The sequence below is a fragment of the Rutilus rutilus genome (assembly GCF_951802725.1).
Source record: "Rutilus rutilus genome assembly, chromosome: 19".
Lineage (NCBI taxonomy): Eukaryota > Metazoa > Chordata > Actinopteri > Cypriniformes > Leuciscidae > Rutilus > Rutilus rutilus.
The window spans coordinates 28,291,807-28,311,420 of record NC_140232.1 but is presented as its reverse complement, the minus strand read 5'-3'; the positions used below and the strand labels follow the sequence as shown (position 1 = coordinate 28,311,420).

The 19,614-nt window shown below is 38.9% G+C and overlaps 1 protein-coding gene across 1 annotated transcript in view; it reads right to left on the bottom strand.

Annotated features, from left to right (window-relative positions):
* Nucleotides 1-7,754, bottom strand: part of kcnn1b (potassium intermediate/small conductance calcium-activated channel, subfamily N, member 1b) — a gene marked incomplete at its 5' end in the record, with an annotated part of 38,227 nt that extends 30,473 nt beyond the window's left edge. Inside the window, one exon of the mRNA XM_084390479.1 lies at nucleotides 6,996-7,754. Within this exon, the coding sequence (XP_084246605.1) occupies nucleotides 6,996-7,754 (759 nt within the window). The remainder of the gene's footprint in view (nucleotides 1-6,995) is intronic.
* Between the last annotated feature and the right edge of the window lie 11,860 nt (nucleotides 7,755-19,614).

Sequence of the window (19,614 nt, the reverse complement as noted above, 5' to 3'; positions counted from 1 at the left end):
CTGTGGCTTATTTCCATTGTGTTGTGGCTTATTTCCGTTGTGTTGTGGCTTTATTTCGTTGTGTTGTGGCTTATTTCCGTTGTGTTGTGGCTTTATTTCGTTGTGTTGTGGCTTATTTCCGTTGTGTTGTGGCTTTATTTCGTTGTGTTGTGGCTTATTTCCGTTGTGTTGTGGCTTTATTTCGTTGTGTTGTGGATTATTTCCGTTGTGTTGTGGCTTTATTTCGTTGTGTTGTGGCTTATTTCCGTTGTGTTGTGGCTTTATTTCGTTGTGTTGTGGCTTATTTCCGTTGTGTTGTGGCTTATTTCCGTTGTGTTGTGGCTTATTTCCGTTGTGCTGTGGCTTATTTCCGTTGTGCTGTGGCTTATTTCCATTGTGTTGTGGCTTATTTCCGTTGTGTTGTGGCTTTATTTCGTTGTGTTGTGGCTTATTTCCGTTGTGTTGTGGCTTTATTTCGTTGTGTTGTGGCTTATTTCCGTTGTGTTGTGGCTTTATTTCGTTGTGTTGTTGATTATTTCCGTTGTGTTGTGGCTTTATTTCGTTGTGTTGTGGCTTATTTCCGTTGTGTTGTGGCTTATTTCCGTTGTGCTGTACATTTTCCTTTCTGTTGTGGATTAATTTCATTCTGTTGTAGCTCAATTTCGTTGTGTTGTGGCTTAATTTCGTTGTGTTGTGAACTTATGACTGCTTTTTAAATGTCGTTGTGTTGTGCACTACTGTGCCACCGTGCTATAGTACTTCAAATACAATGGAGGAGAAATAGACACAATAAAACAGACCCAGAACTGATTTCCAACAAGCAGTGACTATCTCTCTGATGAAAAGGCTCCAGGGATCAATTGCAATACATAGCAAAGCTTCTGTCAAAACTTTCACTCTTTCCAAGGCCAACATGGTCTGCCACTTGCCAAATGAGCGCTTTTTTTCTATCAATGTCCACAGAGAGCCAGCAGTCATTTGTGTTATTAGTCTTTCTTCCTGTAAATGTTAAAAGGTACAATAAACTAAAATTTGTTCCAGAAAGATCAAGTCGAACATTAACATTATCCTGAGGTTTAAAATAATCCAATCTCAGAGCAGTTTAAATACTCAGAGGATCTTAGTTATGGTTAAATTGAATATAACCTTTGTCTCGGATCCTTGAGACTATTGCTGACGTACAGTAAGAGTATAAAGCTAGAAAGTGAATGCAATTTATATACTGTTCAATGGTTTGGGGTCAGTAAGATTATGTTTTCTTTGAAAGAAGACACTTATTTGATCAAAAACAAATGTTATTAAAATGTATTCCTGTGATGGAAAAGCTGAATTTTCAGCATCATTACTCCAGTCTTCAGTGTCACGTGATCCTTCAGAAATCATTCTAATATGCTGATTTGCTGCTCAAGAAACATTTCTTATTATTATCAATGTTAAAAACAGTTGTGCTGCTTCAAAGTTTTGTGGAAAACAGTGATATTTCCCCCCCAGTATTAACTGATGAATAGAAAAGTTAAAAGGAAAAACTTTTCTTTTCTTTTTTTTGGAACAATGAATAAAAGATAGCCTAACATTTTAGTTTAGGGTCCAATTCTCACTATTAACTAGTTGCTTATTAACATGCATATTACTAGGATATTGGCTGTTCATTAGTACTTTTAAAGCACATATTAATGCCTTATTCTGCATGACCATAATATTCTACATCCCTTAATCCTGCCCCATATCTAAACTTAACCTTACTAGGAGTTTGTTGAGGCAAAGCTAGTCGTAGTGAGAACTGGACCCTAATCTAAAGTGTGACCAGATTTCATGCATTCTTGCTAAATAAAAGTACTTTTTTTGAATTGTACTGTAGGCTATACTGTGTATTTTGTACATGCTATACATATTTCTTATCCAATTTCCAAATGAGCTGTTCAATTCACATTTTTAAATACCATACATAGAGAAATCCCTGACTTTTCATTGCAGACTTAAATCTCAGCGCAGTTAGTGACATTGATCTCTTCTGAAGCTCAGAGGAGGCACATTGATTCCTGCATTTTTTAAGCAAAAGTCTCCATTTGCTCTCCATTTAATCACATTGCTGTCAAGAGAAACAATTGGGATATTGCAGAGATCTCATTTGTGATTTTTCTTTCCAGTGAGAAGCACCACAAAGTAAATTCCTACACAAATGACAGCACAGCTGCTGTAACGACATGACACACAAAAGCTAGAAATTCTTCGCGTGACCTTGGAAGAGTCAATAAAAACACACAGCTGCACACTCTGGGTACAATTTTATGCTGATTTGGGATACGTCTACAAAACTGATCATGTATCAGTCACAAAAAACAACATCTGCACCATCTCCATTTACTACATTTTGATGCAACAGGCTAAGCATTTACCACATTGCAATGGCGTTTTCATTGTCTCAGCCTCCCAATTTCACAGATTTTCCATATTAACCAATATTCTCTTCTGTGCGTGACAAAACTGAAGGGCCCTTAGACTTCACCCTCCCCTGCTCCTTCATTCTCCTCTCTGCAAGCTTTGGTCCGTACAAATCCAATTTAGCAAATCTATTTTGACATTGAATTTGCACTCATTCAGATGTGGCATCAGACTCTCTGTTCCTCAGGTCTCTTTCTGTAATGAAATGTCTGCAGCAGACCTGAGAGCTGATTACAGATCCCACTATTCAAGAATATCTTTTCTAACTGCTCACCACTATCAAAATGTGATCTTTACAACCAGACATCTTCCCACGTCTCGTGTTGCAAAAATGTGCACCTCAGGGCCCGTACGATGTAGGAGACAAAATAAGAAAAACATTTACAACATACAGTATGTGATTTGTTTCAGCAATTGTGATTTTTATGTAGACTGAATCATGCAAGCTATCAGTTAGCATCTCAATGCCAGTTGTCTGGCTCACTCAGGACCCTCGGTCGGAAAAACGCAATAAGAAATCCGCCATCTTTGCTCATGGGAAGCACAGAACTTTTTGAGTCAAGCAAATGAACCGTAAAGACCATGTGACTTAATCACACTAGAGCTGCTAGATGCTGATGGCATCACAAGAACACAGCATCCCAAACACTTCTTCACTAGCAGCTACCCAGAGATGTAATAGGAAAAATAGTGAAATTCATTTCACTATTATTATTATTAAAGGCACAATATGCAAGATTTTGGGATTAAAATATCCAAAAACTATGTAATATATTTTGTTGACTTGTATACTTACATTATCCCAAATATTTCTACCAATGTTTAAATGCTGTGAAGTCAGTTATTGTAACCAGTGTTACATCCCGTGTCATTGCGTCACCTGTGAATGATGTCATATCCGCATTACCCTTGATTTCCCGTTTTACATCCATAGAAACACCAAAGATGCTTTAACGTATTATGTGTTATATTAGACAGGTGAGCAACTGTTTGGATACCTTTATCGACAGAAAATTAAATCAATGTTATATAGTTCAACACGCTTAGTTTTAACTTTTATTTATTTATTTTTATTTACTGCGAGTAACATGTTTGTATAATGCGTCAAAAACAACACTATTTAGTCACGGACTAATATAGCATAATCAGAAAGAGCATTATTAGTAGTAACAATAATAAAGCATTTTCTCCACCATACAATGTTTTAAAATGAATTGCATTCATCCAGCTTTTACTAATATGATATTCTAATATTGATCTAGCTTACTGCAGTGTGCAACGTGTCATACCAGCCACCAAGCGAACGCACATTATAAAATAACACACTCATGTATTTTTTATATTATTTTTCTGACCAAGTAAAACAGCGCTGCGTTACCCCACAATTTGAATTTGTCAAATAAAGTGACCTGTCTGAGTAGTAATTGAGTAGGCTGTTTCTTTAGTATGAAATAAAATAATGTGAATTTAAGTTATCAAATGTAACTGTAAAAAAATGCAAGTTCAGGGAAGGAGGCGAATTTTAAATATAACTTTAATCATAAAATATACATAAACAGCAAAAACGAAAGGAGCAGCAGCGGCATACAAGGATAATAACAAATTTCCCACGCTCTCGGCCCCACCCTGCTTCATTAGCTCATCCATGAACACGGTTTCGGTCCGAGTCCCGTCGGATTGCTTTCCATCAGCTGTGGAGGTGAAGACGACAACTCCCATGATTCCACGGCATGCTCATTCACAGCGCCATCAAGCTAGGCTACGCCTTTGTTATTGTTTTGCGACCTCACATATTGTGCCTTTAATTAGATATTATTATTATTATTCCAAACCTTTAGCGCACTCTTAAGGCCAATTCACACTTCACCGACGGACAATTTGTCAGGTTTTTGTTGGACTGCGTCTGTTGGCATCCATCTGAGCTTTTTTCGCCGATTGAACATGTTAAATCTGCGCTTGTCTGGTCGTGGAATGTACGAGAAGTGACGTACTGTAATCTGGTGGTTGTCCTTGTTGGTGTGAATTGGCCTTAAAAAATAAAGGTTCCAAAAGGGGGGTTTTCACAGTAATTCCATAAAAGAACCATTCTTTGTTCCTTACAGAACCTTTCAGTGAACACTTCTTACAAGATTTTTTTTTTTCTTCAGGCCAATTCACACTGCACAGACAAACGCAACCAGGTTTTGTCAGTTCAGTGTGTTCCCCCCTGTCAGCGTCTGTTGTTGTTGGTCGGCTCTTGTTTTCGCTTGTTTGTTGAGTCGTGGAATGTCTGAGAAGTGACGGACTGGGCATAGTCCGCATTGGTCAGCGTCTGTCAGTACAGTGTGAATTTGGCCTTTAGTTTGAGAACATCTGAAACATCTAAACAACCTTTTTCCACAATAATCTTTTGTGCAATGGAAAGGTTCCATGGATGTTAAAGGTTCCTCATGGAACCATTGATGCCAATAAAGAACCTTTATTTTTAAGAGTGTGTGCAACTCATCCTGCTACAGTGATACAGATATGAATATGAACGACACCATAAAATCATGCCTATTGCCTAATTACATTTCTAAGGTAACGGACATGTCTTTTGCATCATGGCGGGTGATAAAATCTGAGAGCAAAACAAATCTTTAGATTTACATTTAAAAGGTACTTGGCAACAACTTAGAGACCACATAGCAATAACCTAGCAATGCCATCGAAACAAGGAATACTGGGAAAGCTTTCCAGCCAACTCCATTATCATGGAAAGTAGTAAAATATTGATTTTATAATGTTTCACTTGCAAATCAGTTTAGGGTAAAAAAGACAGCATTTACATCCTCAAGCAACTGACTTCATAACATCACTTCCATCCTTTTCCCAACTGATATTTAGTGCACTGCACTATCACACAAATAACTGCAGAGACTCTCATGGGCTAGAAAACAACAAGAACAAAAACTGCAGAATCAAGAACATTGTTTCAAATCAAAGGTTTTTTTTGTTGTTGTTGTCCATAGATGACAGAAAACAGGAGAATGATCAGGTATTTAAAAATGGATGGATGGATGAATATTCCAAAATAGTAGTGTTTTAACTGGTAGTATCAATAATTCAAACCGATGCCCAAGTATGCCATTAGAACATAGCCTATTCTTTTATAAACAATCTATACTATCCCGGCAATAGGACTTAAAACAGTTTGACATAGTAGACAGACATACACACACTGTAGGTATTACAGAGAGAGCCTTTGGCTAGTTTCAGTTCGAATACACACAGAGACAAGAGAGCTCAGCCAATTATACTCTCCACAAATTACCCTTGATTAAGCAGCAGAACACCAGCTGCAGAGCAACAACACCCAGAGATTCTCCCTTCTGCCTGCTCGCTCATACTGAACCAGTCATTCCCTCAACATCCACGGCACATCCCAGTGCTTCCACTCAAGAAGAAGCCTTACTGTAAACTCTGCGTAAATATTTACATAATTACAACCCCTCCGCAGAGAGAATTCAGCATGGTTTTCCTAAAAGAGTGATTTGTACAAACAGCTAAAGCTCCAAGGGTTATTTTACTTCCTACCAATGCTGTTTCTGAACCGTGCATTAAAACAATTCATTCAATTACAAATTAATCAAATGGCACAGGCTGAACAATCACTTTTTTTTATTTTTTTAGAACAAGCACAATGCAGTCAAACACAAGAACCAGTCAAGCGGAGAAAGAAACAGCCTGACGCAAACAACGGGAAAGACTTATGGGAGATTTCATGAGAAGAGATCGGTGATGGCTTTTACCTCAATCTGCTGTGCATTGTGAACTAAACTAATACTAATGTCTCTTCGCTCTGGCAGTGATGTCTAACCCATCATGAATAATACAGGCCTGAAGTACATGTTAGTGCCACTCAGGGGGGCTTTCCCTTGGCTTGCACAGGCAGAAAATGGAACAGTGAGGCAGAAACAGGGTCAGCTCTCCCACAAGGAATGAATGACACTGATTTGCCTTTCTGCCTTGCTTTTCTGTCCCTGGTCCTTTCAGGCAACGGATGCATTGATATAAGGATGGATGGATAGATAGATAGATAGATGGATAGATGGATAGATAGATAGATAGATAGATAGATAGATGGATGCATTTAAAACATAATTCTAAGCTGTGGCTCACATAATGAGGTAGGCTAAAAATATTCAGGGCTAGACTAAATATGAATGATGCAAGTGTAGGAATAAACGAATGCTTCATAATGTTTACTTACTATTAAACGCCATCATGGGAATCATGGACAGCCTGTTGCAAGCACCCCCGCCTTTTTCTTTCTTTCCATGCTTTCGAGGTTAGCACGAATACCAACACCTAGCAACTACAAACCAGCCTTCTGCATCTATACGGCCGAAATCTGGTGTTAAAAATGGGAAGCGATATCAAGCATGACCTCCCAGAGTCGAGCTGAAGCCTGCGTAATCGGGTGCATTGATAAAACTGGCCACCTGTTAAGCATAAACTTCACAGAGTGCACGCATAAACGATGCGTATTTCATGCGGTCTGTGCGCAACAGCAACAACAACAACAAAAAATGAGTTGGTATATGCAGGTTTACCTTATATCCTTCGTGTCTATGTTTATTCTCCTCGAGGCACACGCGACTGTCAGAAGACAGCGGGCTGCTTTTACTCCGCGGAGAAACGGAGTTCCTGGCTCCCTGGCATCTATCAGGCGTGCATGCACGGGCGTGATGAGCTGGATTCCGCTGCTCGCCTGATCTCAGGCTGTCGTTTTCACGGTGCTGCAGCAGAGACGGCTGCTGGCTTCTCAGCTCCCCGGATCCTCGAGCACAGCAGTTGGGCAGGCTACTCCTCAGCACCCGCTGCTGCTGAACCTGTAGCTGGAGGGAAGGTTGAGGGTTGTGACGCTGGCTTGGATGCTGCTGTTGCTGCAACAGATGTTGATGTTCATGCAATCCGCAGCTGCACGAACAATGATCTGGTTGGCAATTCGCAGTTTTGGCAGCCCCTCCAACACTCTGCTGCCGACTTAGGGAGGGTTTGGAACAGTCTGTGAGACTTAGGTTGCTTCCTTGGCTTTTGACTGATGCTTCCTGGCCGAAAGGGCTAGGCAGGTTCTCTTGGCTCTGTTTTGGCAAGGGGTGTGCGGTCTGTCTAAGGCCACCCCTGTGCTCCGCGTGTTGGTGGTGGTGCTGCTGATGGACGGCTCCCGAGTAGCGATGCTGCATCCCCGCCTCACCTGCGGCGGAGTGCCGCTTTGCGTTGCAATGATCCGGCACCCTTTCGCTGCGCGCAGCCCCGGTGGAGTCAAGAAGGCCCGTTTCATTGGTAGGTTTAACCAAGACCAGCCTCATCACGTCACTATGGAGTTATAGGGAGCCCCACCTACATGTGACAGTCGAAGTGTTTATATGAATGAGTAGCCTATACTAAGGGAAGTGCACAGTACGAGGGTGCGAATTATGGGGAGGTTGGCGAAACCATAGTCCCCGAATTAAGACTCGACTCCCTAAAGGAAATCAAAACAAAAGGTTGGGTGGAAGTCTTAGTTTAAATTTGTATACATAGGTTTAACGAACAAACGCTAACGAATAAAAGTTGTATCCGCCTGATAGTGCAACCATAGCAACAGGAGGCCGCTGGAGCAATTCATGGACCTTTGTCACAGACTGTGAAGACGCGTCATCAGCATCGTAAATCCTGCAGCTTTTCATATATCTTCATTTAAAACATTTTTTTTTAATTATCATTTGTATTATATTACCTTTGCATCAAATTACAAAAAGACTAGTTAACGTTGCCGTGAGGGTGTTTCAGCGGCTGTGGAAGTGACGGTAAAAATGACATTTCTCTCTTCCGACAGCCGTTTATCAATCTCTCTCTATTTTTCCCCCTCTTTTGAAAGTTCTGAAAACACTATTGTGGGATTTTCTTTTGCTATTTGAGCAAATGGGAACACAAAAAAATATATTTAATGTGGTCATTCACCAGTTTACCCAACTATGACGACTTCCGAAACCCAGAAATGTTAAAAGGGTCTGTTGTGGTCAGATTCTGGTGATATGTCCATAAAGCGTGAGAAGTATTGTCATTATTCCAATCACTTTCAGATTTATATATCACAAAACCATTGGTGTTTGAAAATAACTTTAGGACGTCAATTACGTTTAGCTAACTTTCGACAGATTACAATTTTCGCTGCGCGAGATGAACCACAGCATGCCAAAATTGCTAAAATGTAGCTAGAAGTCATTTAAAATTATCATCCATGGTGCTCGTCTAAAAATTCTTATACTTAGGAGGTGGTGATGGCTAAGTAGTGGTGGTGAAGGTTCTAGGTTGCTAACACAAATCCTGCTGGTTCGTTCCCCTGTAGAGGTGATTCAGGAACTGGAGGAATACTAAAATCACAGTCCTGATCTGGCACCATTGTACTCATGATGTTTATATGAAGTTGGCCGAGGGCAATTGTCCATGTAGTAAGTGTCCTTTTGTGAGATTTATCAGCTTAATGGCAACTTAAGCTTGGCCATTTTAATAAAATAAAACTTTAAACTCAAAATAATTGCATAAAAAAAATGTGATCAGCTAGTTTTTTTGTGAGTTGATCACATATCTAATCTTAATGCGATGTGATGCTGGGTCAATCTGGTGGGTCAGGCAGTCATGAAACTCCTAGTAACCTGCAAAAATATCAGAGAATAAAATGCACATCAGTTCCATTGAAACCTGTTCTCAAACAATAAAGTATACTTGTATTACATTTTATTAAATTGGTCAGCAGCACATGCACCTTAACCATTATCAAAAAAGCCTTGAAATTCAAGAGTAAAGTTGTTTAGATTTCAGGATAGTAGTTTCGGTTTTCACAGGATTGAGTGCTGATGTCAATGAAGGTGATGCCAAAGTTTGGAGTTGAACTCCGGAGTGGATCTGGGGCGCAGATGAAGGAAGCTGGTAATTTGATCTTTTTCATTAAGTAATTAGTCCTGGAGACCTGTATGGGTTCCTGGGCAGAATGAAGTATCATTTGCTTGCTGGTTTTGGAGGCAATGTTGCTTACAACCACATGAATTATTAATTTCCCTTTCCCACTCCATGTTCAGTGACATATGTGAATGGGATTGCCTGTTGAAATGACCCCAGTGTGTGTGGCACTTACAAACAGCATTTAATTTAGGCTAAACAAAATCTTCTCAGTTGTCAATGCTATTTAGATGTTGTTTTGTGGGGTTACAGACTGAAAATTTAAACCAAAAGGGTATTAGTTGAAGTAAATAGGGAAATGTTGACCATTAAACTAATACATTATACATCTACTCATTTTCAATAATAAATAAATGATAATACTTAAAACAAAACTTGAGATTTACCTTAAGTAATAAGTATCATGAACTGACAATGACAAATACTGGTAACACTTTAAAATAAGGTCCCATTCATCGACTTTAGTTAATACATTAGTTAACATAAACAATGAGCACTATTTGTTAATGTAATAAAAGTACAATTCATCATTGTTCATGTAAGTTCACAGTGCATTAACTAATGTTAACAGGTACAACTTTTGATTTTAAAAATGTATTAGAAAATTCTGAAATTAGACTAACAAATGCTGTAAATATTGTTCATTCATGTTTACTTGAACTAATGTGAACAAATGCAAGTGATCAAAACACTTTTATAGCATTTATTAATTGATCTTGGTTAATGTTAATTTCTGCACATACACATTTGTAATGTTATACGAGTTAACAGTTAATGCATTACGAATTAACAGTAATTCACAATGAATTATAGAATATTAATAAATCAACATTAATCTTGATTAATAACTGCTGTTAAAAATGTTGTTTATTGTTAGTTTGTGATACTTAATTCATTAACTAATGTAAACAGTTTGAACCTGAATGTAAAGTGTTAACCGAATAGTATGTCATTTTTAGGAGACAAAAGTTGTAGAACCATTTACAGCAAGTTTTTTTGTTGTTGTTGTTAAAGTAAATGAAATCTCAACACATTTCTGTAGTCTGACATCAGAATCAAACCCTCCCATAGCGACCAGACTGTAATTTGTAAAACCACTTAGGGCCTAGAAACAGCACACCGTACAAACGGAGCAATTTTATGGGCTATCAGGTATTTAATATCCAGGTATCACTTTTACAACAGAAGGGCCATCTGTTTTCTATTTTAACCTGTACAAGAGAGTGAACATAAGTAATTCTTTTAGCAATCAAACTGACAGCTCTTATATAAAGGCCTCTCAGTGTGCATTATTTATATATCTCCTCCTGCCGTTCCACCTGTTCATTAAACTGCATTCGAACTTCTCGCCCACAGCTACGAGGAAGTAACACACATCCTAAATATAGATTTTTACCTTTAATTGCCTTTCTGCTGATCTTGGATCATTTTCCTTGGAAAAATCCAGGCTTGAAGAAAAGCAACACTGCCTCCAGATCAGCACAAATCAATAGCCATAAATGCACTAGAGCGGTTTGTGTTAATGCAGATTCATTTGCATAAAGCAAATGTCTGTAGATAGAAATTAATTGTTATATTCAGTTTCAGGGATGCCAGAATAACAGTTTACAGTTAAATGAAATTGATATGGAGTCAATTTGAACACTTAAAACGTGTTAATTTCAAGTAAGCATATAAAACTGATTAGTAATGCCGTGAGAACGGCTCAGGAAAACATTGCAAAATGGTTGCTCCTGTGTTTATTTTCTGTTTGTGCTAAGCTAACTGTTGCTATTACAGATGCTCTTTTGTATGAAGAAGCGCATGTTCCTGTCTAACAGCGAGAGAGAGATGGAGAGGCCCTGTCACAAGCAGATGAGTGTTCATTACTTTATCCTTGAGAGGGGGTGGGGTGTGTGTGTGTGGGGGGGGGGGGGGGGTAATATGAGTATATGGGGGGATTTGGGCAGCAGGAAAGAGATTTCACACTAATTTGTGGGATGACACCTTAACCATTTACAATATATATTAAACAAACTGACCGTAAAACCCTTAATTTAATATCTCCCCATATACCATGAAACAGATCAAAATTGGTAGATGTTAAAACAAACTTAAAAGGATGAATAGCATGTCTGTCATAAATATAAAGGACATTTCTCCAATGCGTCATGTACAATAAATTACAGATGTCTAAAAATACAACCTGATGATCTGATTTGAGCAAACAGGTTGTTTAAACAGTAACACTTTACAATCAGGTTTTATTTTTATTCTAACATTAACTAACGATAAGCAATACTTCTAGAGCATTTACTAATACATATTTAAAATCAAAAGTTTGAATCTGTTAACATTGGTTAATGTGAACTGACATGAACAATTGTATTTTTATGAACTAACATCAACAAAGGTTAATAAATGCTCTAAAAAGATATTGCACATAGTTCATGTTAACTAATGCTAACACATGAGGCATTATTGTAAAAAATAAGAATAAAATCTACCATGTTAAGCCATAATGCCAAAAATATATGTAAAACATTGCACAGTAACTACTCAAAATAAAAATGTCATTTGCTCAGGAATGACAGCTGTTTATTAGAACTGTAATTGCTGAATTAAGTTCCCAAAAAGCCCACTCTCTGCATACACGATTTAGCATTAAGGGGTCTGACATATAGATAAAACAAAACTTTCATAAAGCATTAATAATTGTAAACTGAGACATCCTTACCTTAAAGCAGCGTCCTTCTTTCCTTCGGCAAGCACGTTAGACTCGGGTCCCCAGACATACATGAGGTGTGAGTGATGGGCGCTTTTTCGAGAAAACAGGATTTAGTCATCAGACATGCAGCTTTTTCCTTAGACGCTTGTCAGATGTAGGAGGCCGGCCGGTCTCTCTTTGAGACGCATAATTAGGATGCAGGCTGAAGAAAGGACAGCCCAGCTTGATAAGGGTTGGCATGCAAATGGATAAGGAGACAAAGAAGCACAGCGAGAGAGAGAGGGAGAGCAAAACACTATATGTCGCACACAACACTTTCTGCTTTAAGCGTCGGGTATCATTATTGCGTCCACTGCTCAGGTTGGCTGTGGTAGTCGAATACATTGAGGTCCGCAGATGAGGAAATCGAGGAGAGAAATCTGCGATTGATGCTCAGCAGTTCAAAGGCCTTCCCAAACCCTCTTATCTTTCCCGCCACAGAGGCAGCTCAGATAAAAGACGAACACACATCACACTAAGCGTTGGACGGAAACATGGATGTTAGAGATGTACATGTACACAAACAGCAGTGCTCAGTGCATTAAAGAGTGTGTATGGTCCTCTATTTATGGGGAAACCAAAAGTTTGAAATCAAAATGTACTTCTTTGTTGGAATATTGCAGTATTTATTATAAATTATAGATTTTTTTAAAAATTCATGTGCCCTTGTAATCTTTACTCAAAATAACTTCCCCTCCCTCTTGCAGGGACATCTCTTCTCTGATGACGTGTTTAATGCCGTTAGGGCGGGACAACCTGTCATTCACATTACATCACAGCAACAGCAAATCACCACCATACAATCAATTCCCGATGGACAAGTCCCCCCCAACATTTTTTTTTTTATGTTCAACAAGCCGTTTCAATCGGATATACCATATACGTCACAATAGGGAAGAAAAGTCTATAGCAAATTCAGTTTCATGCCGTGAAGAGGCAAATTTTTGGATTGAAATATTGTAATTTTTGTTTAATGTTTGTCATTAAATAATTTAGAGAGGGACGTGCTAGGAAAAAACAGTGGGGCCCAAAAGTCTACTAGAAAAGGGAACAATTGAGTAAGCTTGTTTTGCATTTTTAATTAAAAAAAATTGATAAAAATTAACAATAATTTAAAAAAATAATGTTTAACATTTTTCGAATAAAATATTTTTTCATTTTTAAATGTAAAAAAAAAAAAAAAAGTATTGTTATTTTTGATTAATGGTTTTCACTAAGTAATTTAGCAATGTTAGAAAAACGCTGTATAAAATACCATGTTTACCAATTTACAACAAAAGGCCACTAATGATAATGCGTGTTTGGCATTTTTCTTTCTTTCTTTTTTTAATTAAATGCTGTTTGCATTTTTCTAACTTAAGAATTTTTTTAAATGTAAAAAATAAATTAAAAAAATCATTGTTATTTTATTGCTTGTCACTAAATAATTTAGCAATGCTAAAAGGGCATGGTACAAAATGTGGAAAAATACAGTGGGAAAAATATTTGTTTTGCCCAATTACATTTTTAATTAAGAATAAAATAATTACAAACAATATATGCTTAGCATTTTTCTAAGCAAAGTATCATTGTTTTGTTTTTAAATAACATTACAAATGATTCAACACATTTTGAGTGGAAAGTTAAACTGAAAAATGTATACGAATTTCCTAGTGTTTCTCCAGTCCCCTTAAGTGTCAATGACAGCAGCATTCAAGACTTAAGCAAACCCTGATAATGTTCTCCAGCATGATTTGAGATGTTCCACAGAGCATCTTGGGCTGTAATGGAAGCAAAAACATCCGAGGTAACATTTTCAGTGTCACAGATTTGATCAAAATCGGTGCAAAATCACTTATAATTGAAGTTCTTCAAATGCCTCCAACTAGAAAGAATAATGAGACTTTGCATCTTGCCTTAGACATATGTGGACCGTCATCAATCTTTGATGCTCTGAGACTCAGCAGATAAGGGAACTCCGTGCTATTTTGGGCCTGATGCTCTCTAAGACAGCAGGGTCTCTCTAATGGCTGGCTCGCCCCACACTTACCAGATTTTCAAAATGTGAGAGACCACAAACATGATGCAAAAAAAAAAGAAATCACAGATTTAACAGAACTGTTCCTATAGAATGTGGAGTGCCGAGATGTGAAAATCAGCACACCACACACTAAAGCCGAGTGCACACTGTATGATTTATTATAGTCCTTTACGGCTGTTGCTTGTAAGACTGTACAAGCATTATCCCCGCTGTAAGCCATGTCACACTGTGGGATGTCAGTTGTCATTAATGTCAGACTGTCCAGCAGTCAAGACGCGTTAAAAACGGGCACACGCAAGAAGACTTGTCCAGAGTTTTACATCATCAATCCGTGACACATTCAGTGATGTGAGCTGCATTTACATCCGGGGATAGAAATTGTGGCTAGGAAACAAAAACAATCACTAGCATGAATTTGATCATGGCTTCTCTTGAAATAAAATGAAGACGATGTGTGTGGAAGTGGTGGTTTGTTGTTGTCTCACTAATTGCGTCATCAGGTTCAGAGCTCATATTGGTTTTTGATTTGATGTTTGTCGTAGAAGAAGTTACACTACAGGACTGTGCGTCAAATCTTCGGACACTGCCAGAGTTTATTCTGAGGTACAACTTGATCGCAATGGTCGTTAATCGGCTGTCGGTGAACGATCAAAGACTTCAGACTTTGGCCTAGGATCCGAGGAAATGTTTAGGATTCACAAATTTGTCTCAGACGACCAAATCGCAGCCAAAATCATATAGTGTGAAACCCGGCTTAACTGATTCAATTTACAAACAACCAGAATCCCGACTGTGAACACGGGAAATCTTGCAAAATGTCTCCCAGTCAAACGTGACTTGGAGTAAATGAAGATGGCGGACGATGGGCTAGAAGAAATGGCGATAACAGTGTTTGGACTGCTTTTTACAGAAAATTTGCAGGAAAAAAAGGAAAAGGTTTGGATGACGGCGTGAACATGGACTTTACGTTTTCGTTCCACGTGACAATCGACAGAGTGCTTGCACTTTTGTTTCAATTTCTGATCACAAATTTTCAACATGTTGGATAGTCACGATTTGAGATCGGTGCGGCTCCGTACGGTGTACATGAGGACATCTCAGTCATGTGACAAAAAGGCATCATGCCTCAGATTGAAAGGCTTCAGTCATTGGACGAAACTGCATCACGCCTCAAACCAGTGTTGCCAAATCTGGGGTTTTACTGTGGAATTGGGCTACTTTTACACAGTTGTTATTTTTAGTCAGCGGGTTGAGGCGGTTGAATGAAAATGCAGATCCACTCTCTGACAGTAGGTGGCACTTATAGAACAGCAGAAATGCCTTGATGTCTGACGCCTTGATGTCTGACGCCTCATGCCCAATTGTATGAGACCTCACCTGACGTTGTTTTTTCTGAGACCTGAAGCCTTTCAGTCTGAGGTGCAAAAGTTTCGTCCAATGGCTGAAGCCTTTTAGTTTGAGGCATGACGCCTTTTTGTCATATGACTGAGGTCTGAGGATGTCCTAAATGTACACCGTAGTCCCGACATTCTTCTAAGCAGATTCAGTTACTCTTAACACACCCAACACCACAGGAAAATCTGATTCGGGAGGGGAGAATTGGTCCCAAAATCGGCCTGATTATCTTGTAGTGTGTGGGTGCCTTTAGATTCATCTTCTCATGCTCCGCAGATTATCAGCTATTTTATTTTTGAGTTTGATCCTACGACAAAACCACTCATTCAGCAAAGAATTTTGCTCTTAAGAAACCTGGTCTCCAAAACGATCCTGATAAAATGATCACGACGAACCAGCGCTGCTAATAAAGATTAGCCAAATATAGTCATTGCCCTTGAGTGCAGGAAGGGGATGTTTTTTAATTAACACTCTCAGTGGGTCACAACTAATAATGTGCAAATAGGTTTAAAAATAAAACGACATACTTACGCTGGTAATATCTTTGCTATTAAACACCCCTGTTCAGAGATTTTTAGGTTGATTAAGAACAGCTATTGTTTCACAGTTGTACTTGAGGTCTTCATATGTTGTCATTATGATTGTTTTATAGGCAGTTATGTCGAAGTTATGAAAAGGACACATTCATTAAACCATTGTGCATGGGAGAGATGTTTAATAGAAGGTGAGTAAACGGGAGAGGTTATCGTATGGCATAATCTCTAGATGACCAACAGTTCTTCCACTGTGACGCTGCTTGATGACACATTATGGCCATAAATTACTTTAAGTGTGAAAGAGTGTTCTTGCCAAGGATAAAGGTGGCTACTGGGAATTATCCAGCCTGCAGGCTAATTTCCTTTCCTTCCGGAACGTCCCGTAGGGGTCAGTGACCGTTTATGTCCATCGATTGTGCACCTGCAGAGACGTTATTAAAAGCAAATCTACCTTCAGTATGTCTGAAGTATCACATTAGCAGCAAACGTGGTTGAACGAGGGAAAATGTCATCATAGCAGGGCACTTTCCATACACAGTATAAGACCAGAAACTCTTTAAAAAACATTTTTTTTAACAAATGTTCAGTCAATCCAAGGGGTCAAACTAATTATTCCATGTGCTGTTTTGTTTTTGGCTTTTTTTGCAACACTGTCAACCAAATGTCAGTATTATATGTGCATGATGTTTGTCATTTTCTAGCAATAATTTTAACCATTAGATAAAAATTAAGTGACTTATTTTGTATGATTAAATATTTGTAATAAAAATTAAATCATACATTTCATTATAAATTAAATTTATAAAATTAAATTTTAAACATTTAATTATTATAAATAATAAAAAATAATATATATATATATATACATACAGTGAGGAAAATAAGTATTTGAACTATTTAAAGAGAACTATTTTGCAAGTTCTCCCACTTGGAAATCATGGAGGGGTCTGAAATTGTCATCGTAGGTGCATGTCCACTGTGAGAGACATAATCAAAAAAAAAAAAAAAACAGAAATCACAATATATGATTTTTAAACTATTTATTTGTATGATACAGCTGCAAATAAGTATTGGAACACCTGTCTATCAGCTAGAATTCTGACCCTCAAAGACCTGTTAGTCTGCCTTTAAAATGTCCACCTCCACTCCATTTATTATCCTAAATTAGATGCACCTGTTTGAGGTCGTTAGCTGCATAAAGACACCTGTCCACCCCATACAATCAATAAGAATCCAACTACTAACATGGCCAAGACCAAAGAGCTGTCCAAAGACACTAGAGACAAAATTGTACACCTCCACAAGGCTGGAAAGGGCTACAGGGAAATTGCCAAGCAGCTTGGTGAAAAAAGGTCCACTGTTGGAGCAATCATTAGAAAATGGAAGAAGCTAAACATGACTGTCAATCTCCCTCGGACTGGGGCTCCATGCAAGATCTCACCTCGTGGGGTCTCAATGATCCTAAGAAAGGTGAGAAATCAGCCCAGAACTACATGGGAGGAGCTGGTCAATGACCTGAAAAGAGCTGGGACCACCGTTTCCAAGGTTACTGTTGGTAATACACTAAGACGTCATGGTTTGAAATCATGCATGGCACGGAAGGTTCCCCTGCTTAAACCAGCACATGTCAAGGCCCGTCTTAAGTTTGCCAATGACCATTTGGATGATCCAGAGGAGTCATGGGAGAAAGTCATGTGGTCAGATGAGACCAAAATAGAACTTTTTGGTCATAATTCCACTAAACGTGTTTGGAGGAAGAAGAATGATGAGTACCATCCCAAGAACACCATCCCTACTGTGAAGCATGGGGGTGGTAGCATCATGCTTTGGGGGTGTTTTTCTGCACATGGGACAGGGCGACTGCACTGTATTAAGGAGAGGAGGACCGGGGCCATGTATTGCGAGATTTTGGGGAACAACCTCCTTCCCTCAGTTAGAGCATTGAAGATGGGTCGAGGCTGGGTCTTCCAACATGACAATGACCCGAAGCACACAGCCAGGATAACCAAGGAGTGGCTCTGTAAGAAGCATATCAAGGTTCTGGCGTGGCCTAGCCAGTCTCCAGACCTAAACCCAATAGAGAATCTTTGGAGGGAGCTCAAACTCCGTGTTTCTCAGCGACAGCCCAGAAACCTGACTGATCTAGAGAAGATCTGTGTGGAGGAGTGGGCCAAAATCCCTCCTGCAGTGTGTGCAAACCTGGTGAAAAACTATAGGAAACGTTTGACCTCTGTAATTGCAAACAAAGGCTACTGTACCAAATATTAACATTGATTTTCTCAGGTGTTCAAATACTTATTTGCAGCTGTATCATACAAATAAATAGTTAAAATATCATACATTGTGATTTCTGGATTTTTTTTTTTAGATTATGTCTCTCACAGTGGACATGCACCTACGATTAGGGATGGCCCGATACCGATACTGGCATCGGGGATCGGGCCGATACTGTCCTCATATACTCGTACTCGTACTCATAAAAATTCACCGATACCACGTACATTTTGCGAAACGAAACTGGCCGCCGCGAGTGCTTTGTCGAGGTGAACTGAGTCATAGACGCACGAGCTGGTCGAGCACATCCCTTTAAACCAGGAGTGTCCAAACTCGGTCCTGGAGGGCCACTGTCCTGCAGAGTTTAGCTCCAACCCCAATTAAAAACACCTGAACCAGATAATCAAGATCTTACTAGGACTTGATTATCTGGTTCAGGTGTGTTTAATTGGGGTTGGAGCTAAACTCTGCAGGACAGTGGCCCTCCAGGACCGAGTTTGGACACCCCTGCTTTAAACAGACAACAGTGGAAAGTTTGTTCAGTTTGATGTCAATGGCAACGAAATTAAACGAGGCATGTAGATTTAGCTTATTATATTAACGTTAACTGACGAGAGAGAGAGAGGCAGAGAGAGAGACAGAGAGCGAGAAGCGCACTTCTGTTGAATGCTCTTGATTGCTGATCGTTCACTCAGCACATGTTATTTGGATGAAAACTAAATCGTATATGTAAGTAAAGTAAAACATGAACTGTTACCTGACTGAAGTATAACGAGTGGTTCCCTACATTATTACAGGACGTGTGCACTGTGCAGGTCAAGAAGTTTCATGAATGCAAACATCCGAAGCGCGCGCCCCTCAAACCAGCGTCTCAGCGCGCGAATACTTAATTAAATTGTCTTTCACGTCTTGCGCTTGTACGGACGAATTCACACACAACTATGTAATAACGCCCGTCTTGGTGAGTATCCTATAGTAAACAAAGTCGGTTATATCTCAAATGAACGTAGCATGTTCAAATGCGGTCCGTGCGCTCGGTCTTAAAGGGGCAGCAGTCTGATAAACCTGCTTCTATGTTTTAATGTTAATCAAACAAAGGACAAAGAAATTACTCACTGCTCTTGACTAAATAGGCTACCCTTTTCAACTTTAGAAAAATATCCATCTATATATAATTCATACAGTAATGAATATGCTTTTTTTCACATTTGATTACTTTATTTCTGTACCTGTTAGATCTACCCGAAAAACTCTAA